General features: G+C 38.5%; 2 protein-coding genes across 48 annotated transcripts in view; one reads left to right on the forward strand and one right to left on the reverse strand.

Annotated features, from left to right (window-relative positions):
* Positions 1–2,240: 2,240 nt before the first annotated feature.
* Positions 2,241–6,868, forward strand: LOC18438950 (zinc finger matrin-type protein). Its single transcript, XM_006849124.4, has 6 exons — positions 2,241–2,537; positions 3,320–3,523; positions 3,609–3,688; positions 5,963–6,038; positions 6,112–6,237; positions 6,497–6,868. The coding sequence occupies exons 1-6, from the start codon at positions 2,421–2,423 to the stop codon at positions 6,659–6,661; spliced, it is 768 nt and encodes a 255-aa protein (XP_006849187.1). The 5' UTR covers positions 2,241–2,420; the 3' UTR covers positions 6,662–6,868.
* Positions 6,869–8,806: 1,938 nt separating this feature from the next.
* The window catches only part of LOC18438951 (serine/threonine-protein kinase BLUS1), a 30,933-nt gene continuing 11,835 nt past the window's right edge, over positions 8,807–27,904 (reverse strand). For 9 of the 47 annotated variants that reach the window (XM_011626871.3, XM_088847989.1, XM_088847979.1 and 6 more), the window contains 10 exons: positions 12,857–12,993; positions 12,453–12,547; positions 12,277–12,315; positions 12,130–12,189; positions 11,214–11,303; positions 10,783–10,834; positions 10,633–10,679; positions 10,140–10,204; positions 9,940–9,991; positions 8,807–9,492 (listed from right to left, as the gene is read on the reverse strand). In XM_011626871.3, coding sequence (XP_011625173.1) covers positions 9,418–9,492; positions 9,940–9,991; positions 10,140–10,204; positions 10,633–10,679; positions 10,783–10,834; positions 11,214–11,303; positions 12,130–12,189; positions 12,277–12,315; positions 12,453–12,547; positions 12,857–12,993 — 712 coding nt within the window. In that variant the 3' untranslated portion in view covers positions 8,807–9,417. Of the gene's footprint in view, positions 9,493–9,939; positions 9,992–10,139; positions 10,205–10,632; positions 10,680–10,782; positions 10,835–11,180; positions 11,304–12,129; positions 12,190–12,276; positions 12,316–12,452; positions 12,548–12,853; positions 12,994–14,503; positions 14,834–24,168; positions 24,344–27,904 lie in introns of those variants that run through there. The other 38 variants (XM_020670196.2, XM_011626873.3, XM_020670195.2 and 35 more) reach the window with 12 other exon arrangements.

A 27,904-nucleotide genomic window follows, 5' to 3' on the forward strand; every position in this document is an offset into this window, starting at 1 on the left:
TGTGGCACATGTGGGCCCCCACCCACATGCCACATGGTGGGCCCATGTGCACTATAGGCCCCCATAGAATTTTATAAAAAAAATTTGATATATATTTGAATTTTTTATAACTTTATAAAATCAATAACTGTATTTTTATAAGTCCAAAAATCATAAATAAAATATTGAGAGATTCATAAAAATTCAAATAATAAAGCTAAAATCATTTCAATAATAAAATGAACACAATTAAATTAATATGATGGGAAAAGGATCCATATGGTTTTAGAAATTCAATCTATAATTATGGGGTACTCCACCTTCAACTGCGGACTACAGACCACACTTATTTTATCGAATCGACCCAGTGTTTCCCATAATTCACAATCCAAGCAGGGGCTCATTAGCGGGTTACCAAAGTTTGCCCGATGAGTCAAGGGATCGCAATCCCAGTCTGTGGCTTACAAGTCCTCCCTTAGAAACGAGTCAAGGTCACTACAACCTGATACGACCACATCTCTATGGTGCATAGGGGTATCTCTCGCACATGCTACGCTTCACCCAAAAGGTGGATAACTGGCTTTCCCCAACGATCTATCGATATGAATGCCGTGTAATGGATCATGGATGAGGTTTTGGCCCCCGTCTCTGTAGGCCTACCATCATACACAAGGGTCACATAGTCCATCGGCTTACTCATCTAAGGCATAAGCTCTGATCTCATCAAGGGCTAACCCAAAAACCCTTCTCGGTTTATTCTTTATGACCAGGTACCTTGGGTTTTCCAACTGACTGGTTTAGATTGTCAAGCACAGTCCATTATCAGTAAATATCATTTGCTTAGTATGGTCCTCAAGGGACCACACTCCCACTGAGTTTATGTTCCACTATGTTTTTTATTACACACTCTTAAAGCCTTTAATGGCCACATAAACCCAATAGGGATTAGGGCCAGCTAGGTCCAAGGCTGGCCCAACCCTTTGTGAAAGGGACTAACCCTCTCTTAGTCTTGTCGACATTTGTTTTCCAGTCAATCAAAAGTTGGTGTGTTTGGGGGCCACAATTCTACATTTGCATCCGTCTACGCATCAAACATTCGTCCCAAGGATGGATGTAAAAAATGGTAGTCCCACATAAAAATAAAACTTATGGTCTAAAGACTGACTTCAACAAAATTTATTTTAAAATTTTAAAATTTATTTGTTTATATTCATTAATGCTTCCCATGTTAGATACTATACATTGGCAAAAAAAAAATTTAAGTTCGAAATCCATCTCAATAATGGATTGGCGAAAGGGGGGGCATATATCCGTGTCCGCCGTCTCATAAAAACCATGTCCATTACTCATGGTAAGGTTTGTATAAGGTGCCCTCCTCATATTGCGCACCTCTAAAATTTGATTAGAGATGTAGATTTGGTATCAGAAACATCACGATGGTTTAAAATCTATTTTCATCTTTAATTATGAAATTTAAAATATCAAACAAATCTATAAATGCTTAAATTTTTTAAAAATAAAAAATTCAGATAACTTATTAGTCAAGGAGGGGCAATGGGTCGGGAGGCCTAGCCCTAAAATATTAGGGCTTGAATGTCCCCCTCCAAGAATTGAACCGATGACTTATGCCTTACCAACCAAGGCGTGACTCTGGTCTTTGAAGGCTAAGGGCCAGGCGACCATGTCCTGAGGCCATGGTGGGGTGGGATGGGGCTTGGGTGGCCCGGTTCGGCCCGTAGTTTACCATTTTTTGTCTTATTTTTCTTCATATAACACATCTAGGGGTTGAGATGATCTACTGGAGGGTTCTCCAATGTCAAAACATTGTCTGCTGTTGGATTTTTGGATGGCAACCTTATATGAACTTTGGATGGGCCATTTTTTCGATAGTTGTGGGTTGCAAAGGGCTGCAACATTAAACAATCAAAGTACAGTGCAATTCCAAATTTTATCATCATATGTAATTTTGGTATAAAAAATTATTAAGATGGTGCGAAAATCTATTTTTACTTTTGCTTATATAATTTTAAACTTCATATCAACAAATGAATAAAAATCTTGTTCAAATCAAGCATATCAATAAATGAATAAAAATCTTGAAAATAGACAATGGAGACCATGCAAGACGTAGTATTCTTAAGATTTAAAAAATCTACGTCTAGTTCATCGATCAATTAGTCTTTTTCAGAATTTGATAGGTGCACTAATTCTGTATAACCTTTTGCCTTTTCCATCCGAATGGCAAAGAGTTTTTTTACTCCGGCGGGGTGTTTTCTCATGGATGTTTTGTAGCGTTGCACCCTGAGGTTGGAGTGTTGTCCGCTGCATTTGTGCCTCGGGTATCTCAGCGCTGGACCTCTGCAACTTCTTCTGAGAGCCTCCAACCCTGGCTCCAAATAATATCACCTAACCCAAGAAGAGAAAGAAAGAAAACCCTAGAGATGCTCCTCCGCCTCTCTCCTCCTGCTTCGACTCTCCTCCTTCTCTCTCCCCATCACTCTATTAAACTTCATCAGCCATGGCTGCACAGTCGTGCGATCAGAAAACTTCAACACAAGGTATCAATCTCTCTTTCCTGTTTCTTTTCCTTTTCTATTGTTTTTTTTTTTTTGTTATTTATTGATATAGCTGCATGTACCGTGATCGTAGATAGAAATTAACTCGGCGAGCTTGAAACTTGGAGCTTAACATTTTAATGGGTAGTGAGGTTGGATGGATTTTACATAAGAAGTTCTGGTTTCATATTACTTTACTTGAGCCCTTTAGCTGAGACTCTGAATATTCCATAAAACCGCAAATGAAGAAGGGCTATTATCTGTATTCACTCTGAAATGATGTATCTGAATTCCATTTCGATTTTATATAGTAAAATTTTGGCAAATTTTCAATGTTTTCAATTTCAATAGTAGTTATCAGTTGCTGAATAGTCCTCATGTTACAGCCTAATAAATCTGGTAAATGGTGATTAGTGACATTAATCATGACTATTGGGACATTGTGGAACCATAATTCTTGGTAAAAGGGCAGGAATGCATGGACAGATTTTGATTTCAGAACATTGGTATGAATTGCTGTGGTACAATGTATACACGGAACGTGGATCAGTTCAATTAACTGTGGATTATTGTTAGAATGTCAAACACAAGTTGCTAGCTGTCCCATTATCTCTACCAGTAGTGGATGACTGTCGCAAAATAAAAACTCTAGTTTTTTGGATCAGTGCCTGCCAACTACTTCAGGTGCTAGTGGATAACTCTTAGATGCAAAACTAGTGTTTGGTAGCAGTGCCATTTAGTTCAATTTCTGTTACAGTATAAAACTCTATTTTCTTATATTGCAGGGAGGGCATGGAGGGGTAATATGTAGAGCTGAGCTCTCTCAAGATGCACCCTTTGCCCTTGCAATCGAAGCCTGCATTCTCAATTCACTGATTTTTCCAGTCCCCAAAAGTGAACCCAATGAACAGGGCTCTGGTCTTGACTCAAGTGACACGAGGTTTGCAGCCATGGGGATCATCAGCTTCATTCCCTACTTCAATTGGATGGTGGGTTTTATCATGGACTAACTATATGTTAAGCATTTAAAGCTGCTGATTATTTATTTATTAAGTGTTCTTGCTTGCTTGGTAGAGCTGGATATTTGCATGGTTGGATACTGGAAGACAACGCTATTTGGTGTATTCCATTGTGTACTTGGTTCCTTACTTGAGGTATGCAAGTTTTAGATCAACTAGTCAACTAATTTACTAAAAATTCAATTATATTAAATTGATTTAAAGGAACCCATTAGCTTTATTTTAATTTAATTTCATGAAATATTGGTACATTTATGGTGTAGGTCCATGTTCGAAATTTAGGATTTAGAATTGCTATGAGCCAATTGGGAGATGCTTCTTCCCCACATTTTTACCCGCCAATAACTTATAAATCAGCCCAAGCATCAGATTCTGATCAGGGTAACTTGTTTCCATACAATATATTTACCCATCAAACTGGCTGTCAACAGTTTGTTGCCAAATTTTCTTTGAGCAGAGGAACTCAATTCAGGCCATATGTTTCTGTACAATGTAGTCAAGACTTGGATAACATTGCCAAAATTAGTGGGAAAATTGAGACGGAGGACATCACATGATTGGGAGAAAAATGGAAAAAAGAAAACGACGATTCATGCCAAAATTTTCCTGTACGTTAGCCAAAAATAGGGATACAAGGACAGTACCATTAAGACCATTTAGCCATGGTAATGGTTTCAATCAGAATCTAGAACGTGCTCAAATTTTGAAAACTATGGTTGTGCTTTTCCTGTTTCTATTTTTGGTTCTTTATGCATTTTTTTGAGGACATGCATGTTTTAAAACTAGTGCATTTTCACTACTTTTATAAAATTATTTATTAAGAGTGGATCAATCTTAATTTGCTGATACATAATCTCGGGCTCTTCCTTCTTGCTCTTGTCATTTTCTGAAAAAAAAAGTAAAGGGGTAAGTTCAAGATGGCCATACTGGGAAACTGGAAACTGACAAATGATGAGAGATTTAAGCTGGAGGCTCCTTATAAGATAGCATGCACTTGAGCATTTTGCCATGATGGCAGCTTGAGCTGCAGCAATATAATTTCACTCATTTTACAGTACTTGTGTCCATCTCTATGATATAAGTATTAACTTGCACCAAAGTTGTCCACACATGCTTCTTGCACACCACCTCCCACACGCGCCCCTCCCCTCCTTTTTTTTTCCCCCTCTTCTTCTTCGTTTGATAGATCTTCTTGCACCACTCTCCTCTTCGGGCTGTTAAGTTAAAAGTATTCTAATCCCTTGTTATGCTATTGCTTTTGTTGGTTGATTGCTAACTCTACTCTGCTAACCAGCTGTATCATTGGCTTTTAATTACTTTTTGAGTTGCAGGGGTGAAGCTTTTTTTCTTCATGTAGGCTATGGCAACAGTTGTGACTCATTCTTTTAACAGATGCACTGGCTTTGCCTTTGGTCGTCACTCTGGCAGCTTGCATCTTTACTTTCATATACGGTGTTTGCATGTGGACTTAAATAGGTTGTGAGTCTGCCTACTAGATGGCCTGATTCTTGTTTCAGCTGGTTTTACAGGTTGTCCTTACGGGCTTGGTAGATTGGTGTCTGTTGTATGTTAGTGTTATGGAACTCTATCTCAAACCTTAGGTTATGAGTTGAATCGCCAAGTCTAACTAGGGTTTGGGCACCACAGTCAAGTCGCTTGAGCTCTTCTCCTTGATCATTAGGTTCAGATATTCATCTTCGATGCTTTTCCTACCTAATTGGTAAAAAGAAGTGGGAAGAATTATGACTTTATTGAGTTACTTTCTTGTTTAATACCCTAGGATTAGGTGAAATACGCTTTCCTTGGTTTATGATTTCTTTGTAACCATGGACTCACATAAGCACATCTCTAGTATAGACAGTATTCACGCCGGTTATGATGGGCTACTTATGTTATGTTAATTGTAACAGAAAATATGTTACCTAACGCTTTCATCTAAATTATACACATCTCTCTTTGGTAGGAAAAAGATCACATGCATTTGCTTTTTACAGCAAATGCTTCTTTGTCATTTTTGTTTTAAGATTGATAATGAAGAGCATTGGCTTAAGTGCTAGAAAAGTGGGTAGATGATGGGATACAAAGAGAAGTACGCTTACTTAACTTAACTGGGTCTGAGTAGAAGTGCTATGTTTTGGCTCTTGAAAAGTCAGGTTAGTGTTTTTGGATAGTGTTGCAAAGATGTTGGCCCCTCTCTCATTTCTTGTCAGAATATTTTGCAATGAAAGGGAAAATAAAGAATACCTTACGGGCATAAGTAGAGTTTTGATTATAAATGTATCGAAATTGTTATTAGAGTTTATGTTGTTGTTTCAAGCTATAGACGAGGCATTAAAATCTGGATTTCAATATGGCATATTTGGAGCATACTGCAATACCCTGTTTCTCATTCTTTAATATGACATACAGGACGAATTTGTCCCTTTCACCCGAGGAAAGCTGGCTTCCTATTGCTAGCATCCTCTTCTGTATTGTCCACATTCAGGTATGGCTTCTATCACAGCGTTCTTGTTTCTACTAAAACGAAAAGGCCCTCATCTCATTCTTAAGGTTTGCAGTTGGAGGCAAATATAAGTAATGGAGATCTGCAGAGCTTCCAACTCTTTGGCGAGGCTCTCCAGCAACTTAAGGCTGTCATTGGAAAGAAAGACGCTCATCATCACCACTCCCCACAACGCAAGGGTGTATGTTTCTTGAGTTATAAACTTCCATGATTAAGCTTTAGAACAAAAGAAATGAATTTGGTTTATCAGGAGTTTATCTGCTTTCGAGTATGCTATTGATATTTTTAGGAAGTATACCATACCAGTGGTGGTGGTGTGTCGTACACAGTGGTGGTGTGTCATATGCAGTACACCATGAGGCGTCCATTGTCCATTCCTATGATGGATGGTGGATAATAACCATACATTATGAATATTAACAATTTTGCATAATTAACAGGAGAGCAAAAAGAAACATGAGAAGCTCCCATCAAAGCAAGAAAAGACCATAGATGAGTTTCGAGATTGGGTTGGAAAGAGGGAAACATTGGATGATAAAATTTTCATTGAGAAAGATGATGTTACAGAAGCTGAGGATCATCATGATTCGGATGAGCATGCATAACCCATGTGAAAGATATGGATTTAACCATTATTTTCAGATATGTAAGGTGTCAGATTCATCCTTGCTGATACCAGAAACTCGCTTCTGTGGTATGGCAAATGAAATTACATGGCAGTACTGTGCTTTTGGTTTGGAAAGAGCTGCAAGTTGTGTTCTGTAATAAGTAACTTTCACAAATCATTTCAAATGAAAGAGTTTTGCCCTTCATTGGTCTTTGCTTGTTATTGTTTTCCCAACCATTTTAAGGGAAATTGCGATTGTGGAAGCCATGGCCGGCTGAAATCTTGAGCATCGACATTTATTGTTTTGGTGATTATCTCTTGTAGTGTTGGTTATCGTCTCTCGTGTTTTACAAGAAAAAAATGACCATCTACTGGGTACAGGGACAAGTGAACTTACCAAACCAACCCTCAAAACACTCTCAAACGAGCAAATACAGGGACAAGTGAACTTGCCAAACCAACTGTCAATACACTCTCAAACAAGCTTTGCTCTATATAAAAGCACAAGTTGAGGCTTTTTGCTGCCCTCTATATAAAAGCACAAGTTGAAGAGAGCTTTTTGCTTCCCTCTAAAGCGAGTGCTTTGATGTTAATTCATAGTATATAATAAACCATGGCATCTTGATACCTCCTGTCTGATCCTGATGATGCATAATAGCCTTCTTAATGTTTGGGTATTGTCTATAGTTATGTAGAAGATCCAGACTTTCCAAAACAATGCAACAGAGCCTACCGATATGTTCTCTTAGATGCGGATCCTGTGCATCAGGGACTTCAGTATATCATATGGAGTCTTTTGCCAATCAATCTTACAATGAGTCGAGGTTTGGCATACCATTCAGCAAGACTTAAAATGGAGTTTTTCACCAAACATTGTCAATATTTTGGCATCTTTCCAGTCTCAAAATCACCCTCATTTTCACATGCGTCGAACATGGCTGCTTCTTCCTGTATTCAATGATTTCTATCATGAAATTCAATAAGCTTTTTGTTTTGTCAAATGATTTCATTTGGATGCCATGTGCAACTGCCTTCTATGATATTGCAGATGCTTTCATGTCTCCATTTTGACGCTACATAAAGAAATTGGATCTCAAATTGTATTTTGACACGAATCATTTACCGATACAATTGACAACTGATTCTCGAAGGTTGCTTCAGACACCACATAGTGAAACGGTTATTCCATGTGATATTCATTGTGAGAATTTATCAGGGAACAGTTCATATAGGACACTAGCTTTCACAGGTAAGAAATGTTACTGAAAAAATGTTTTCTGAAAACCTGAAAATGATGATATGGACCTGAATAAATTTGGATATAAAATTTCAAAAGATCATACCCTAAAAATGTTGCATTATTTGGACGGTCTATTTTCAATTGTGCATAGATCTACTAGATTTGGATCAATTTTGAAGTTTCAAATTTAAAAAAAGAGGGTGGAGATCAATTTTTCAAGCCATTATAGGCGTTTTCAGCGCTGGAACCGCATTTTCTTGCATTATTTTCAAATGAAGTGATGTTTTTTTGCGGGAAGCCTGGGACTTGTGCTCACCGCACCAAAATTCTGAACAAGTTCATCATCATATAATTTGGAACCACCATTGTACCTCTTTTCCTTACTACACATCTTAAAAAGAAAGGCTCTAAACAATCAAATTTGAGCCTACTTCAAAAATTTCACTAGAAGAAGATGTTTTAATGCCCAAATATCTTTAAAATGACCATCTCGACATCAAGATACATGGACATGAGAAAAAAAAAATTGTATTTTAAATTTTTGAAATAGTATATTTTATAACGCATTTTTGGACCGTCAATTTTCAAGATTTTCAAGTTTTCATAGATCTATCGATCTACACTATTTTTGAAGCTTTAAACTTTATAAATAAATATGAAATTATATTTTAAGGCTATCACAAAGATTTCCAGTATTGAAACCATATTTTTCGACACTATTTGAAGGTAGGCTCCAATTTGATTGTTTAGAGCCTAGGCTCTATACAAACCGCACCCTAAAAAGAAACCAGATATCTCTACCTATGATAATCACCTTTGGTCTATAAATAGAGGAGAAAAGTGACAATTTGAGACAATCTAAAAGCCCTTAGTGAAAACAATCTCAAAGCCCTAAACAACCGATTATATCAAAGCAGCCCTGAACCATCAACTTAATCCATACAAATAAATACATCAAGCTTGACTGCATGTGCCACGAGACACGGAAAACTAAATCTAAAAAAGCACTTCCCTGAACCATCAAACTAATCCATACAAATAAATACATCAAGCTTGACTGCATGTGCCACAAGACAGAAACTAAACCTAAAAAAACCTTCATTAGGAAATGTCATATGCAATAACACCAACATTACAATCGCAAGTACGGTGTAGATTCCAAAGAATCAACATATATCACAGAGATGACTTGAGACCTCAAACGCTGATTGCTGGCTCAAACAGGCTCTCACAATTATTTATCTTCTGTGAAGGCTGCAGAGCTACTTGGCTGAGTCCCTCAATGAATAGTAGGGAAGAATCATAAACCCAAGAAGCTTAGAGTACTTCCTTGCCCTATTTTCCAGGCTTGGATAGAACTATACCATGTAGTCAAGGCAATCTGCAACTAGGGAACTAGTAGGTGAGGACCACCTTATCAAGAGAGAGAGAGAGAGAGAGAACCTCGATTTTAAGGCTACCATCAACACAGCAGTGGATGATTTTCTTTACAAATAATTTACTGGGTGCATATATCAACTGTACTCCTTTTCTTCTTTCCTAATCCTATCTTCTTCGCGGCCATGGGCCTCAGTCAGCTGCTGCTGTAACTAGACACCCAGAAAGCCAAAATGTTTAGGATATGAGAGTGATTTTGTCAGCAAGCAAAGAAGAAACTCAATTAGATAAGTAACAAAGTTTCAGTTTCCAATAATTTTCTGGTTACCAACTAAAGAACAAGGATTTAGTTTAAGAAACAGTTGTACACCTGAATTTGTTAATAAGTGGCAAAAACACGCAATGCATTGAATACAAATGATATTATAACTGTTCTAAATGATACGCCCTAATTATGGTGCTCGAAACACAAATGAAATTGCATGGGTGTGTTTTTATTCTCTTTTCCTGATAGATATTTAAAAACACGGAAACTCTATATTGATAAAGAAATAAAAACAGTCAGTCAAAGTGTTGAATGAAGCTTGAGTTATTAGTTCTTATAAATGATCAATGATTGAAGAAATCTCTTTTAGATGAAACAGCTGCTTGAAGCTCACCTGTACATGTTTCAGCTTTGCAGCTGTGAGTTCATCCGTCAAATTTATCATCCTACAAAAACAATGCAATTAATGGCAGTACTTAAATAACTTAATAAACAATTATCTTTTTTATTTCTTATTCTGTTTAATCAGCGAGAGAAAGAGACTGACAAAAGATTATCAAACCAGACAATTTGAGGCAGCTGAAGAGAAGGTACCTATTTTGAAGCTCTGCAACTTTGACTGACAATAATCGCTCCCTTTCAGAGACTGCTGGATCATTCTGTCAAAAATTTAGACTGAGTGACTATCTGAATTCATAAGAGAAGCATAATGACATATATGGGCAACCATGGCAGTCAAAGATAAAGGAGAATGGATATCTGATGCAAAATCTGTGTCCGGGCATCTCCATGTAGAGATGCTCGTGTGTGTGCGCACTCAGGGGTATGAAGTGCTGACCTTTGAACTAATAGAACACATGAGAGTCAGATACCTACATATAGACCTATAGACACGCACATTTGTGTCCACAAACATACACACATGAGAGCATACGCACACATCATACAGTAGTCAGTGGTACTGTGTGGAATATGTAACAGAATGCTATGGCTTTGTGTACAATTATTGAACAGTTGAGAAGGCATGAGCAACAAATTGGAAAAGATTTAACAAAAAGATAACTGTAGAATAGCATAGAATACTTACTGAAGAATCACTGCCCAAACTTTGAGTAGGTGGAGCCCATTTCCCACCTTGAAAGATAAAGCATAATCATTAACTTAACTTCATAATAACAACTAAACTAAACATCAGAAAAAATTTGAATGCAATATACTTTCAAGGTCTTCAACTAACCTTCAACCAACTCTGTTTGCTGTACAGTGCGCAACAAGTTTGCTACAAGATCCTGAAAGTCAACAATGCATTTTCTAAGTGAACGGTTCTGTGAATATAGGACTTTTGTTGTTCAGTAGAAGAATCAAATGAAGGGAAGCATCTCCTTAGTAGGGGAAGCATAAGATACATCGATGGTGTCATTGTATGTGGCACACGAAAGGGGCATCAACCATCCATTCTCAATGAAGGGCAGTGGCGATTCACATTTGTGAGGCCCACAGGGACACTCACCAGAGTGCAGCTAACTTGCACCGCTCGTCATTGCAAAATGACAGAGAAGGTCCCTTTGATGTACCTCATAACCAAACACCATGACTGTATAGCATACTTGTCCTTCTCATGTATAGCATACTTGCCCTTCTCAATCATTTAAAGTTAATCTTCTTTACTTGCTGGAAAATAGTTTGCTGGAAAAGATTCTGAAGCTGTGGAATGAGGACCGACACGGGTATCGGCAAATTGCTAGCTTCTTTGGGTCGCTGAACAACAGGGCATACATGTGTTAGGATGCAAGTCGTTCTATAACATAAATGCATGAATACAAACTACATCTATGAGTCTAGCTTACTATATGATACTACATTTCCTCTGCTTGTTAGAGACCAGTATAGTTGTATTCTTTGGTTCTCGTTTTACTCTCTCTCTCTCTCTCTCTCTCTCTCTCTCCCCACCCACCCACACCCCACTGTGTCTATAGCATTTATGTAAGAGGCAGCCCCACTACCAGTCCGAGATGAGTATAGTACTATTCATTAAGTGCTCCCCCAACCTCCCCCCACACACACCACAGTATCTATATCATTTGCTTCATGGATTGATCTAGTATGCCGTGACTCGTGCTCCCCCAACCTCCCTCCACACACACCACAGTATCTATATCATTTGCTTCATGGATTGATCTAGTACGCCGTGACTTGGTCATAGATCAGTATAGCAGTATCCTTTGCTTATAATTGCTCCCTCCCTCCCTCACACACCACTTTCTACAGAAGTTGCTTCATGGATTTATCTAATAGGCATTGACACAGTCATAGATCAGTATAGCAGTATCCTTTGCTCATGATATTGCTCCCTCCCTCCCTTCCTTCCTCCCACACCTTAATGCTTATATGGTATGGAAAGAGTTCGCAAGCCCTCCTTCCCTCCCTCCCTCCCTCCCACACACAGCCACACGGGATAGAGTTCATAATCACTGATGATAGTATCAATAGCTTGAATTGTGTTTACGGTTTGCGAGGATCATTGAACCATCACATGGTAGTATGTTATGTAGACAGAAGTAAAATAAAAAATGTATGTGTGGACCGTTTGCTTAGTGTCCACCAGCCAATCGCCCACGCTCGCAGATTTCCTTAGAGGAGACCCCTGAAACAAAAATGTCAATATGTGAGATGATAAGCAGTGTGACTAAACAAATTACATATAAATGGGCTTCTGATATTATATAATGACCTGGGAGGATCTTCGAGAAACAGAGCACAATGGAATATCCTGCATGAATGCCTCATTTTAGTTAAGAACAGGAGTAAAGAAGTTAACTAATTATTATCAGAAGAAAACATAGTAAGGAATACTTTTAAGAAAAGAAAACAGTAAAGAACGAGGAGTGTAGAGAATCAACACATTACCTTGACACGGTCAGCATTTTCAGATGTAATTGAAAACCGACCTTTAATTTGTATAACATTTGCCTTGGTTTTATCATCCAAACCCTCTCTAAAACCTATGCAGAAAACAGAAGAAACACTATCATTTTCCATGCCAAAAGTAACAACTGATTCATCAGATCTAAATGCTAAAAATATGCCAGAAATTGTTGAGTGAAAAAAATGAATGGGAAAGCATACTATAAACATCCAGTGCATGGCATAAAGTACACGGTGTCCCCTGTACGTTTTCCAGAGCATCCACAATCCATTCTTGAGATTGTTGGTTGATGCCGTAGATGTATTATGCAAGTATGATATACCTCAAAAAAATTTGAAATGAAGCTGTAAATAAAAAAATAATCCAGACATCAATTTCCTACCACCTGATGATCTTATCGGTGCTGACAAACTATTTGCAGATGCACGACTTGGAAGCATCAGTGGGCCACTAAGGTTTGGTTCCTTGCGCCCATCATGCTTGCAACCTCTCTCCATAGCTGATGGATAATCACCCTCATCTCTAGGGAAAATGAACAGATTCAGCTAAGTTTACAGCACAACTTGACATCAAGACATATTGCTTCTCTATTGCATTAGAGGAAGATAAAATAATAAAATGCAAAGAACAAATCTCTCAATCCTTAAAGTTATGATAAACCAAATATATCAACTAAATGCATTAGTCTCCTAACATCAGAAACTTTTTTCTGGAGAGCACTATTACATATCTACATAAGCTAGATCAAGAAGGCATCAAAATTCCATAGTTAATTGGATCGGGAGTGAATAGGCAGGGGATAGGGACTGGGAGAGAGGGGGGTGGGGGATCATGAAAGGCTAGAAGATCCCTGTGGTTTGGAGCATTGTCCATAGAATGCATATATAAGAGATCAAGATCTCTAAATCTTAGTGGATCTCTTGGTCCAACCTTTGGGGTGTCTCAATCCCCAAGCTTTGGATCCAGATCACAACCTTTTGGAATCCTGCTGCTGACCTTTAAAGGGTATATAGAGTCTAGGACTATACATACTCTTTAAAGTAGGGATCTCTTTGTTTGTAGCCAGCAAGGAATCCAACTATATTAAAAGTATAGTTGCATTGTTAGCTGGCTTAAAATCACCATTTTGGTTATCTTGGTCTTTAAGGTGGGGATTGAGATTTTGTTACTAGTGGGGATCAAAATCCCTAGTATATGTTTGGCAACCCCATAATATGCCTAACATTTCAGGATATTGTAGAATCTACATCTCAAAAGATGTGATAAGAGCCTTTGACCTATTTGATTGACCAAAATTTTAAATTAAGAGAATAGATACTTATCTCAATCCTACAAATCCAAGTCAAACTTGAATTTTGCGGGATTCAATTCTCCATCTTTCAAGTCGAAGATGATGCGCTCCCCTCCTCTCCCATGAAACATCCCTTTCGGGCCTTTTCTCTCTCTAAACAGCCTTTTCTCTCTCTAAACAGCCTCTCTAAAACTTGAGTCTCACCCTCTCATCTCTCCTAATCCCTAGCGCTCCAAAACTCATTGATACCACCCTGCTTTAGTAGGAAAACATATCAGCTATAGAGTTCCCTCTTCTCAGAGATGCCAACTTACAGAGGCCCCTCCTATTGGTAACCAATAAGTCAAGCAACAAAATCAAAGATTTTAGAGAGAAATAATATACAGTTGATCTTTTTCATTTCTCTCTCTATAATTGGATTTTAGTGTTTTCCTCTCTCAAAAATTGGCTCTCCTCTCTCTCTCTAAAATTGGATTTTGGGGTTTTGACTTATGAAGATAACAAAGCATTCCGCAGAAGCAAAACAAATGCTTGAAAGGCGACAAGCAGCAAAAGAAGCTTCATTAACGCGTGTTCAAGAATAGAGAGATGATGCCCCTTTGACCATTGAAGAGGCTCACAGGAAGTATTGGCTGGAACACATTATCAGCAAATAAAAAATGACAAGCTAGATGTTTCTCCCGTTCAGAACACAAGATTCTAAGCCACTTGAATTTGGGTCACCAGGAATTGAGCCGATACCTCAGCTGAAGACGTTTTGTTATGAGATTTGATGCAAAAGGGCTCCAAAAATTCATCTCAGAAAACTGAAAGGCCCTTACACCTATAAGAGAACAGGCCCCGACTGCTTTGATTTTGCAACCAATCCAGCTCAATTGGACTCATTGGAGGGGCTCCATAAGGTTTGATGAAGCTCCCAATGTGTGATTGGGCTTAATGTTTGATGAGGCTGATGCTTTGTTTGGTAGAAGTTTCGGTGAATGAGCACATGACCTACAGGCCATGAAGACTTTCAATCAGAGAGAGAAAAAGCTCATGAGAGAGGAGCTGAAAGCTGATCCAAACGAGTTCCTGTTGATAAGAGTAATATAATGAGAGTGGATCTCAAAATAGCTGGTGAATTGTCAAATAGACCCAAAAAATCAATGATCAAGATATAATATAATTAAGATCCGTGAAAAGTAACAATGCTTTTATACAGATTTCCAAAATCATGAATGTTCATAATCATCTGTTATCAAACATACCCTAACATATGGGATCGAGATCCAGAAATTTAAAAATCGAGGTCCTTTGAAGATTCCCTTTTTGGGGTTGGCAATAAGGTTGGGTCGACTTGAACTAGGGCGGGGTCCAGGTCCCTCTTTTGGACCCGGCAGGTCAGGTCCAAGTCCAGATGACTTGGACCCAACCCTGGTCGGGTCTGGCATGACACTATTGACTGACCCAATATAAAATATATAAATATACAAAACATATATTATACAATATATAAATTAAATATAGTTTTTTTAATTTCTAGACCCAGGTCTGGGTCCAAATGACTTGGACCCGACCCGGGTTTGGTTCCAAGTCACTTGAACCTTAGTCGGGTTGGGTCTGGGTCGGAGTCGACCCGAACCTGACCCGAGCTTTTTCCACCTCTATCCGTTTCCCAAAATGCAGGAGAGAGATTCTGGACATAATCAGCACCTAGGTGAAGAGATCCCAGCACATGAGTGTGATAATAGCATGTTGTGTGGCTTGGATAGGAACTCAAAGAGATCCCAGAACATGCATGTGATAACAGCATGTTGTGTGGCTTGGATAGGAACTCAACCCACTTTTGTTTATAGGGTTGGATATGGATCTCAGACTAGTTTGTTGTATTTCACTTAGTGTGGAGGGTAGAATATTTTGGGATCCTAAAACCAGGAGAGACCATAAGGATGATAAAAGGGATGACTGCCAGGCCATTATAAGAGGGCTGGAAGAGATTTACACACTGATATGTGGCATTGATAGAAGGAATGGACTCTGCAAAGCTGAGGAATCTTCACAACTAGGCCTTTCTATAGAGTTCTCAGGGGTGAATCGAAATCTTCAGCCACTTGTAGATTGGTTCAGAGTATTCCAGTCTACAGCCAAGTCATTGCTTTTGGAAGACTTACTGTAGAGAGAGCATCCTGACTATGAATCAACCTTAGAGGAAGGGAATGCTCATGCCTGATATGTGTATCATGAGCCAGGACTGCAAGCCTCTGGATCATCTGTTGCCTCATCTCCTCTGTTGCTCATATATTTGGGTTTACATCATGGATCTCTTGGCTTCAGTTAGGGTAAACCAGCCTCTGTTTCTTGCTTGTCTTGGTGGGACTTTTGGGCCATTCCAAATGGAAGGCTATTTGTTATGGCCGATGTGCGAATTTCATGCTCAAGGCATAATAGTTGTAGGGAAAGAGCCTGGGCTTAATTGGTTAGTGCTTGACGATTTGCAATGCTACATCCTAGGCTCAGTTCCTACTATAGGTAGGGGCCCTCTCCCCACTGACTCACCAAAAAAAAAAAAAGGCATAATAGCCATCTTCAGGGATCCTTTGAAGCCTTAATAGAAGATTACAAATATGACATCCAATGCACAGTCTTAACCAATTAAAATAGAGCTTGACATCCGTCAACTGCAGTAAGAATTCGCCTAGTTTGTATTTAACAGTAGCAAAAGCTAGTTTAGCACAGTCTTCAAGATTAAATGTAGAGAACTTACTCTGCCGCTAAATAGGAATGAAATTCAAGCAGTCGTTTAAAAAACGGATCGGTGCCCCGGATCGAGCATCCCAAAAACCCATCCGGATCGATGAATCGGCGATTCGGATCAAGAATCGAACGAATCGGTTGGATTAAGCCTTAAAAAAGTCCAAAAAAATTATTAAAATTCATTATAAATGTTGTTTTTTAGGAATCCAATAAGAAATGGGACTCCATTAAGAATTTTCATTTTTTTGCATCAATATGCGAATATTGAGATGTTATTTCCCTGTACGAATTACTGTTAACCCTTAAATTTATATCACACAAAAGAAGAAACATTGAATTATCATGGATGAAATATATAATCATATATGGACTACAATAAATTAATAATACAAAGAACAAAAATAATACATTATAATACTTTATAACACAAAAAAAATTAATAAACAAAATACAAGATTTGATTATCAATGTACAATTATTATTTATAATATTATAACAACTATGATTCGAAAAATATTAAAAAACACTTCCATATCGTACGATAAAAATTAAAATAAATTCCCTTATAAATGTGAATATTATGACATTATAAAATTATTCAAGAAAAGATTTTCACCTAATAATACAAACTAACAATGTCAAAATTCAGAAAAAAATAAAAAGCAAAAATAAATACATATCATATATCCTAGTATTTTGCAAAGTATAAGATATACGCTACAATTTTTATGTCAATAAGCGTTCGCAAGGGGAAACTGAACCACATCGTTCTCATTGAGAAGTAAATCTACCTCTAAAAGGTAGAGAATGCATTAGAATGGTAAGAAAATTCAACGCGTGAGAGAGACATGACCAATGCTTTCCATGGGCAGTGATGACGTGGCTCCAACATGGGTACATTTTTAATGATGAGGATGGGAAGTTGGGAAGTGATGACGTGTGACATGCGAGAACCAGTTGAAATTGTTAGTGAACCCGTTGAAACCACCCGTGTTACTGTAGCACAGGCGTGTTTTCGCTTAAAACTCGGCGACTCTCTCTAGACATGGGCGCTTCTGCTTCTTTTACGTGAACCGACACGGGGTGTCCAAAAACCGTGTCGAACCAGGCGACTCCGATTTGACTCGACGACTTTTCAATCACTGGATTCAAGTCAAATTGAGGCCCACGCATGTCTGTGAAACAGCGATCGTAACTGATTTTAACTTAATTAACTGTGGCCAAAATCGTGATGAGCCTTTGTGTTTCTGAAACTTCTAAAACATGCAGCCAATCCTCATGAATGATGCTCAATGATCTCTTGGCTGATTAAGAAGTTTATTCACACTCAAATTTCAGAGTTTCAAGCCTTAGCTGAGGTCAAAAACAGAGTTTATGTCCCTCAACAGGCAGATGACCCAAGGTATAGAGATGAAGTTTCAACCAAGTGGAACATTCAAAAGTCAACCATCGCTGAAACCAATGTCACTGCAACGGATACCGCCATAGTTGCTCCAGAATCAATTCTCTGCAAATCAACACAGAATTGCGAAAAACTAGTTGACTGCTGTCGACTGGACCCAGAGTCACATCTTCAAACTATCAAACGCCCTTGATATTGAGTCTGTGATGCAACTTCTGGGGACTACAGAGCCCAATACTGATCTGCCTTATGGCTGAACCTAATTGGTAATCAATTATCACAGAAAAACAAATTTCAAAGAACATAGTTACTAGATGTTCTGTGATCTCAATCCTAAGATCCCGGAAAGGGATCTTTCAGGTATCATGTTGTTTGGAATTTAGGATCTTGAGCCCTTTGTCAAGAGAATGAGTTCCATTGATCATATGTTTGAGTTCCCGGCTTCTTTGGGATCTAGTTTCCGAATGATAGGGTTCTCAGTCCCAAGAGTCATGGGGCCCAGATTCTATTGCATGACAACACAAGGATCACCATATAGTGCATCCAGATTCTATTACATTATAACCTCAGTAAAGATTACAATAATTTTGTGTTAGTGCTTCCTTAAAGGCAATATATTTTCGTAAGAAATAAATATTTTATGATAATTTAGAGTTGTATACACTACATAAATAAGCCCCCATGATCCTCCATAACGAATGCTTCATCCTCCCTTGCTTATGGGTAATCTGTTATTTAACAAACAATAATAAAAAAGAAATTAGTTCATGTATATATAGTTTTGGGCACTTTATCACCTATGCATCGAAAAACATGGCAACAACTTCTAGCACTTTACAAGAATCAAACTACACAAACTATGGAAGTCATAATTTACTAAATGAATTAGTTCTTTTAATATATAAATATAATAAACTATGGAATAATTTAAAGTTTCTTATTTAATAAAAGTTTAAGATTATATATTATTAATTCAACAACATTAGGATCTACAATGTAAAGCCAAGAAGCCCTATTTAAACTCACACGAGGGCCCCGCTTTCCAAATAAATGGAGCTCACTCCTATAAAATTCATCCCTCACTCCATACTATGTTGGATCATTTTTCCTATTACGCTCCCGCGGTTGAGGAACTCACAAACTTGTGCTCGGAACTTCAAATCTTAACCAGAGGATCTCCCTTTCAAAGATTATAGTACTCGATCTTAATTAATTGAGGAACTCAATCCCTAATACACATGGATCGTATTCCTTATGGTTGAGGTTGTAAGGACATCGTTCCCAATCCAACATATTAAAAAAAAAAAAAAAAAAGAAGACGTTCCCCATCTTAGGGATCTTCTGGGTAAGCCTCAACCCCGTCAATTCCACCACGATCCTAGAACCATTCCATATCCCATTGCGATCAAGCAACATCTATGATACTGAAATCACTAAGAAATCTTTGGTTTCTCAAATAACCATGGTGATACGCGTTGAAGCAAAGTTTCGCCTCTCTTATCAAATTTTCTTCCAAATCTTCAATCAAAAGTACCATTTTTACCATAGTTGCTGGGACACCAACCTAGGTAGCAAACCATTACAATATCTCGCTCCAACATCATGAAAAAATGGATCTCAATGTATCTCGATCCCCAACTTAAAGACGACGATCCCCAACTTAAAGACCAAGATATCAACTAAACTGATGATTTACTTTATTTATAGCCAATTAGCAATGCAACTAAACGGTCAATGTAATTGCAGAGCTTGCTGACTGCAAATAAAGAAATCATTATATATATATGAAAAAGTTTACATAAGGTGTCAACCTTATACTGTACCAGTAAGGTGCACCCAAAAAATCCACTCGGAAGGTTTTTCCTATGTTGTAAAACCCTCAAATCGATCTCGACCGCGATATTCATAGATATCAAAACAAAATATGGTTTTTAGTCAAAAAAATAGTTCATCTTCTATCACATTATCTAGACTGCTATTTTCAAGATTTTCAAGTGTTCATAGATCTTCTTGATCGTCACCATTTCTGAAACTTTAAATTTCATAAATGGGAGTAACAATAAATTTTCATATCATCACAAGACTTTGCAGCTCCGAAATTACAATTTCGGAATAGTTTTGAGGGGCACCTTATTGCAATAGTATATATATATATATATGTATATGTATATATCCATCCTGGACTACATATACTCCTTAAGGGTGGAAGCAAGTTTGTTGGGTTGAGATTCCAAAGGTCGGGATCAAGATCCTTGAAAGGTTAGGATCGAGATCCCTAACATTTGATGATCATGATTCGTAAGATATACATTATACGTATGATGCTCCCAACCATAGGGCTCTTCTGGCCTTTCATGGTCTCTTGCTCCAATTCCGCTCCTAATCCCTATTCTAATCCTAACAACTAACATTTTTTACTTAGATCAAATTCATTGTTGATCTACTACAACTGTAGTTGAGCAGGTGTGTGTTCGGAAAGGATGAATGTCACAATCTCAAAAGACTAAAAGTACAAAGTTGGTGGCCTAAGTCAGCACACCACAATGAAAATTGGTTGCCCCTCATGACAACAAAGAAAAGAAGTCGGCAGTGTTTTGATCTTTCTACCTCAATGAATTTAGATAGGACAAGTTCAAAATTGCCTCAAGTCATTGATAATAAGAAAGATTGATACAAACAAAGTTCTTTGCTTCAAAGGGGTCCCTCTCGCAACCTTCCACCAGAACTAGGTCACCATTTTGCAGTATTGCAAGAGGCGCATTCCGTGGGAGGCAAATTGAAGATCACCTGACCTGGGCCAACATAAATTGAACTTTGATGGGTGCTCCTCAGGAAACCCAAGGCCTACGGGAGTAGGAGTTGTACTTAGAGATCACTTGGGAGCCGCCTTGTCCAAGAATATTGGCCACACTGACTCTATGGAAGCTAAGGCCATGGCACTCCTTGAGGGACTCAAACTCATTCATCTTCACTGTATTCCCTCAATTATTATCGAGGGTGACTCCAAGAATGTTACAGCTTGGACCAACAAATCCTTCCTTCTTAGGGTTCTAGCTCACATTGTTTATGAGATTTATCACTTATGCAGGGGTACGAGTGTCTCATGGAAGCATATTTAGAGGGAGGCCAACCAGGCAGCCGACGCTCTGGCTAAGGAGGCAGCAACCCATGATGGAATGTAGGCGTGATTTTTGGATCAGTTTCATTTTTTTGGTTGCTCTTGTTCTAAAATTGCAACCCTTAAAAAGAAGTCTTTTGTTTTTTGTTCTCTTCCCTCTCACCCCCCTTTCCTTAAAGGGTTCTTTATCTTGGTTGCTCTTGTTCTAAAATTGTAACCCTTAAAAAGAAGTCTTTTGTTTTTTGCCCTCTTTCCCTCTCACCCCCCTTTCCTAGAGGGGTTCTTTGTACTTATGATATCCAAGTGTGGATAGTCACTCCCCTCCTCGCTTCTCTCTCTTCAAGCTCATTGTACTCAATGACTTTTACTAATATATATAGTTAATATTATAAAACAAAAAGAAGTTCTTTGCTGATCATATAACAAATAATTCCTGATTCTTCATGGAACAAACAGAACACCCTGAAATCTGTTCAGGTTGGTTTGAAACAATAACAAACAATTTTTAAAATTAGTAAAAAATAACAACCCCTCCTTCGTCAAAGCTACTTAAAACAGTGAAATAGTGATTTAGGAAAGACAATGCCTCAACGAAAATGCCCTAAAGACTTGAATTGTAATGTATTGTTATACAGAACACCAACCTAGAGAATGAAAACAAACCTAGATTTATGTTATTTAATAGGTCGACCTCCAATATAATATGCACTCTCTTTCTGGCTCTATAATCTTTTTAATCTACTAGTGCATTTGTTAAATCTCTACAAAACATATCCTAGTTCCATAAGGGTTCCAGAGAAGGCCCATTCCCTTGAGAAACGTCTAACTTCCACACTAACATAGGTGAATCCATTGGATAATAGTCCCACCAGGCTCACTTCATCTAGGTAAATACATTCATGAACTTAAGCTCAACCATTCAACAAGTTGCAAGTCTGTACATCACAAACCCAAGAATGAGGAAGGATATAATCATTTCCTTGAAAAATATCATATGAAAGTCATTTCCTATTACCAAAAAAGTGACGATATTACACCTTAAACCTAGAAATTGGGATCACCTTCTTGACTAGGTAAGGCTCCCATCACTTTGCGACTCGACTTTGGTGGGGATCTCATTCTTTTAGTTGTATTCTAAAGTTGGTCCTTTCTAATGCCTGTGGTTGGTGGCATCCACTAAGTTCTAGTTAGCCCTAATAAGGATCACAATAGTTATTCCACATTCCACTAATTGCCTCAATTGATTGTCCCTTATGCTGAAACGCCTTGATTCACCTTAGTAAATCTTCCTCATCTCTCAGCACACCACAGCTTCACAGTCACAGTAAATTGAGATTGCAACCATAGGCTTCTAAACAGGTGGTATGTCTAGTAAAAAATTCGCAAGCCATTCCATCCCTCTCAAAGTAGCTTCCAAGGTGATTAACTCTTATTCAATTGTGGATCTAATGATATAGGTCTACTTCTCGGACCCCATGCTTCGATACCCCCACCAAAGGTCAAGATCCATCAGCCAGTAAACCTGGATTCATCTAAATCCAACATCCAATTTGCATAAGTGTACCCTTCAAGGACAACGATTCATAGTCTATGGTTCCTCTGAGAGATCTCATGATCTTGGATTTCTGGTAAATCTACTAAGTTCATCCATTGCATATACAACATCAAAGTCGAGAGTAACACATGGCATACATAATGCAACCAATTGCTCTAGCAAAGTACCCTGATTCTTTATTAATTGAAACATGAGGATCATTTAGGGTTGTAGCAAGATTATTGTCATAGAGGTGAACCTCTTGAGAACTTTCCTTATAGAGTGAGACAGGGTTAAAGTACACCCATCGAATTTCCTGTTTTGATCCCTAATATCACATTAGCTAATACCATGTCCTTTGTCTTAAATTCGGAAGATAGAACACTCTTAGTCTCAGGTATGCAACTCTGAGTACTACACTCTCAATCCCATTATTGAACTCTGAGCTACTACCACGTATAAGCATGTCAGCTACATACAAGAATATAATCACAGCAACATCCTCCAAAACTTTGGCTCAGACACAACTATCAGTTTCACCAACAGTAAATTCATGAGACAAAATGACTTCGTCGAATTTCTCATGCCATTGTTTTGGTGCTTGCTTTAGTCAATATGGGGACTTCACAAGTTTACACACAATTTTCTCTTGTCAAAGAAACCCTTTGCGTTGTTCCTGCAAATCTCTTCATCTAATTCATTATTCAAGAATAACTCTTAGAATCCATCAAGTTAATGTCTTAGATGGTAAATAGAATCCAAGGTTATCAATAACTGCATAATAGTCATTCTAGCACTGGTGCTTAGGTATCAAAGAAGTCAACTCCTTTTTTTATTGATTGGCTTTGAATTTCTTAGTGCTGTCATCCTGCCTAATTTTCCTCTTCAAAATCCACTTGCAACCTAAGGCTTTACAACTAAGAGGGAAATGAATCAGCTTCCAAGTCACATTAGCCTAGATGGAAGCCGTCTCATCGCTGAATGCTTCCTTCCAAAAGGGTGCATCCCATAATATCATGGCTCCTTGGAAGGTAGTAGTTTCTTTGAGGAGAAAAGTTTAAAAGTCAGGACCAAAGGATGCCACCTGGCTCTCTTCTCCTAGGTTCTTGGTCTTCAGGACTATTATGATCCTCATGATTCTGTACCACATGCTACTTTCATATTCATTATCTTGTCTACTATGAAAAACATTTCCGCATCAGAGTCATATTCGAACAATTCATGGTTTTTGGTCCAAAGATTGCCGTTGAACTCGAGAAATAAGTGATATGACCAACCGTTGATGAGCTCGGAGTTAGTGACTGAAATGATGTGATCCATCTCGCCCAAAAAATTCTGCATCCCTAAATTACACAATCACATATCTATAGGCCCTATTTTTAACAACAAACTCTACAAAAAATACATCGAAGTCTTAGGACCTAACTTGGGCCTCTTCGGGTCAGGTAATCTCGCATGAGCAAGACATCCCCAAACCTTGACAAACTCTATACAACGTTCCCTACCCATCCGAAGTTCATCATGGTGGCACACATTCAGAGTTCTTCAAGGTGTAACATTATAGTGAGAAAACATGGTACCGGATCAAAATGAAGCATGTAAACAATAAAACCTCTCACCACAAACTAGAAAGAAGCTTGGACTTGATGAGCACGCCCTTAACCATAGTCACAAATATATGCTTCTTCCTTTCAGCAACAGCATTCTGTTGTAGTGTATATGGGGCAGCAACTTGGTGAATGGTATCATTCTCTTCATAGAACCATGTGAATTGTTAAGACCTGCGGTCGCCACCTGTCACTTCAATGCACTTTTATTTCCAAATCCAATTTTTTTTTAACTTCAATTGTATAAATCTAAAATTTCTCAGAAGCTTCATCATTTGTTCTCATTAAATGCATATAAGTATATTTGAAAAAATCACCTATGGAAGTAATGAAGTACTTCCTGTCCCCCCATGTTTGTACGTCCCAAAAGTCACAGAAGTCACTACAAATCAATTCAAGTAACACAAAATTTCATGCCACTACAGGCAAGGGCTTTCTTGTGATCTTAGATTGTACACATACATCATACAGAGCACAATCGTTGTCACCAAATTTGGGAATCAAAAATAGGTACTCAATTCTTAAGATGCATGAAAATTAACACGACCTAATCTATGCCATGAACTAACAGCGTTAAACATATACAAATAAGACTTGGTACAAATTATAAGCATAACCTTGACAGGCAGACATTTCTTCGATAATATGATACTTGTTGGATTCAAAAAACAAGCCTAGAACCATGCTTCTTGCAGAGATATGCTGATACCGGGTTCTCCCAGCTCATGGGGGCATGATAGATATTTTGGAGATCAATGATGAACCGAAGATCGATTATCCTTAACCTAGTGCTTTAACACGAGGAATTTCTCATGTATGATATAGGACCATCCCAAACCATTTCATAGTTCTTAAACATGCTTTTGTTGTTGGAGAAATGTTGGTGGCCCTTGAATCTACCCACCAATCTCATCCCTTAGATTATACAAATCTCTGACACAATAGCCACAAACTTCTTGGCGCAATCACTTGACTAAGCTGATTCTTATGTAAACCCGGACTAGTTCATGAAGTGGCCCACCTTGGCACAGAAGTACGATATGACTTGCTTTTGCTATCCCTTGCCTTAAGGGCCTTTGTTGGTCTTCTTCTTGATCTTATGCTCAGGGATCTTGGTTCCTCCTGCTTGTGCTTCTACTTTTTCCTTGTTGGTCCTTCCACAATGTTGGCCCCAGCCACCAGATCAGATCTATCCTCCTCTTCCAAATCTCGGAGTTGAGTCTCATTCTCTAGATGGAGGTGCCTCAGGAGCTATTTGAGGGTCATGCCCTTGTGTTTGTACTCCAAGATATTTAGGTAGTCCTTCTAGGTTGGTGGCAGTTTAGCAATTATGATTGCTACCTGGAAGGCTTCATCCAGTTGCATGCCACCCAAGATTATCTTGTTGACAATTATCTACAGTTCATGCATTTGGGTGAGAACTAGCTTGTCACAGAAGATCTTGAAGTCCAAGTACTAGTCAACCTAGATCTTCTTCCTACTGCATGCTATGACTTATATTATGCTCTCAGGCTTTCCACAATTACTTAGCTGAGGGCATGCCTGAGTAAAAGTTGAAGAGAGGATCAGTTGGGGCATTCAAAAGATGCCCTGTACAGATATTTTCATCCACAATGCATTTGACCCATACTTTCTCAGTGTCTGAGGATGACTAGGCCTGGGCCTGAGCTGCTATTGAGTGTAAGCGTGGGAAGTCAAGGAGTCTACCTAAGGTTCAGCTGACATATCAGTAGATTCCTCATATCAGTAGATTCATCATTTAACATCAACTCCAATGGGGATGTTTCTAGAGGCGGACATGATTGCCTGGGTATTAGGCCACCCTAAGGGTGGTCTGCAGGAACAAAACCTTCAGCTGCTATCATTTGAAATTCGCCCCATCAAACATATGCTAGGTCTTCGTTCATGAAATTCAATGCATTCAAAGACATTAATGAATGCCTAATACTTCAAGATTGTTCTCTTTAGGGTCCTTTAAAGCCTTAAAACAAGATTAAAAATATAATCTCCAATGCCCAGTGCAACCATGTTAATAAAGAATGAATTCCCTTAAAAATGGGCAAGAATTTGCCCTCCTAAATGTAGCCACAGCAAGAGCTTGTTCAGCACAATCTTTAAGGTCAAACACAGAGAACTTACTTCGCCACTAACTAGGAATGAGTTTCTAGTCAAAATGTGGTCCAAGCAAGTGCAAATTAGTGAAATAGCAGCCAAAACTGAGATTTTTAGTAAATCACGACCAAAATTCATGATCAGTCTTTGCATTTTAGAAACTTCCCGAAATTGCCATTGATCCTTGAGAATTAAGGGTGGCAACGGGCCAGGCCAGGCCAGGCCCGGCCCTTATCCCCATAGCACCGGCCCAAGCCCATCCTGGCCCTGTTAGGGCCGAATGAGGACAATAAAAAAAAAAAAAAGAGGGCCTGGCCCAGCCCTTGGACCATGAACTGGCCCAAGCCCTACTTTTTTAAGGGCTGGAGGGCTGGGCCGGGCCTTATTGAGAATGATGCTCAATGATCTTCTAATAGCCTAAAAGGCTTTATTACAATCCAATGTTTGAATTCCAAGCCATAACTGAGGTTAAAACAGATAACATCTCAACGGAGTGAAACACTTGGGAGTAGCGTTCGAAAATTAACCGAACCGGATTGGGAATTGCTGGTCACTGTGCCATTTACAGTCAGAATCTGCGATTCAGTTCATTCATATAATATAATGTCTAAATCTTATACTTTTCCCAGCTGGCTGGATTACATGCCTTTCAATGCATGGTTGGAGGTTCGATTCCTCCCAGCAACTTATTCCAATGTACCAGCATTTGCGTTTCTTTAAAAAAAATTTCTTTTTCTATCATTTGTTTTCTCACTTTAACAGTCTTTTTTAACCGTAGCAAAAAGAAGGTGCTTTAGTAGGAATGAAACTTCCAACATTTGGTCACTCCCAAACGTCAACTCAGTTGTTTCACGTGACATAAAACCTATATTATATATAATATCTTCATTTTCTTTTTTCTTTTCTTTTCGTTTTTGTATTTTTTTTGGGGGGGGGGGGGGGGGGGGCAGTACCGATCGGGCCAATCTGGACAACCCGAATCAGCATCGATGGGTGGACGATCCCCCAGAATCAGTTTTCTAAAACATAGCTCCCGAGCAAACCCCTCTTGGTAACCAATGTCAATCAAATAGTGACTGTTAGAGTTGCACTAGGATCTCTTATTTGCAAAATAACAAACACATAATAGGGAAAGCTCAATTTTTGGAAACAAGTTGATTGCACTTTGACTAGATCCAGTCACAGGATGCTCCAACTATCTGCAAAATAATAAATGCCCCCAACACAAAATCTCTCAGTGATGCAATTGACTAGTGGGCAAAGACAGTCATAGGATAAAATTGGGCCATGTGAAACGCTTGTTAAAAAACTCTAGTTACACTGTCATGAGAGCCTTCGAGGGACTACAGAGCCCATTAGTGATATGCCTTTTGGCAGAAACTGATAGGTAATCAGTTGAGCATCACAGCGAAATAAGTTTCCCAGAAAGTGGTAGAGAAATCACTAAGAAATCTCGATTTCTTGACAGCAGTGAACACTTGCGGGAGCAGAGTTCACCTCTTTGATAGAAATTTCTTCCAACTTTATAATTTTAAAATGGGATATTTAGAGATGGAATTCTTTGTTCATCTAACATAGCTATAGTGGAGCAGATGGGAGTGGTTAGAAAGGACGATATGTGTCACAATGTCAAAAA

This window comes from Amborella trichopoda, chromosome 9 (assembly GCF_054954075.1).
Source record: "Amborella trichopoda isolate Santa Cruz 75 chromosome 9, AtrichopodaSantaCruz75HAP2 v2.0, whole genome shotgun sequence".
NCBI classification, from domain to species: domain Eukaryota; kingdom Viridiplantae; phylum Streptophyta; class Magnoliopsida; order Amborellales; family Amborellaceae; genus Amborella; species Amborella trichopoda.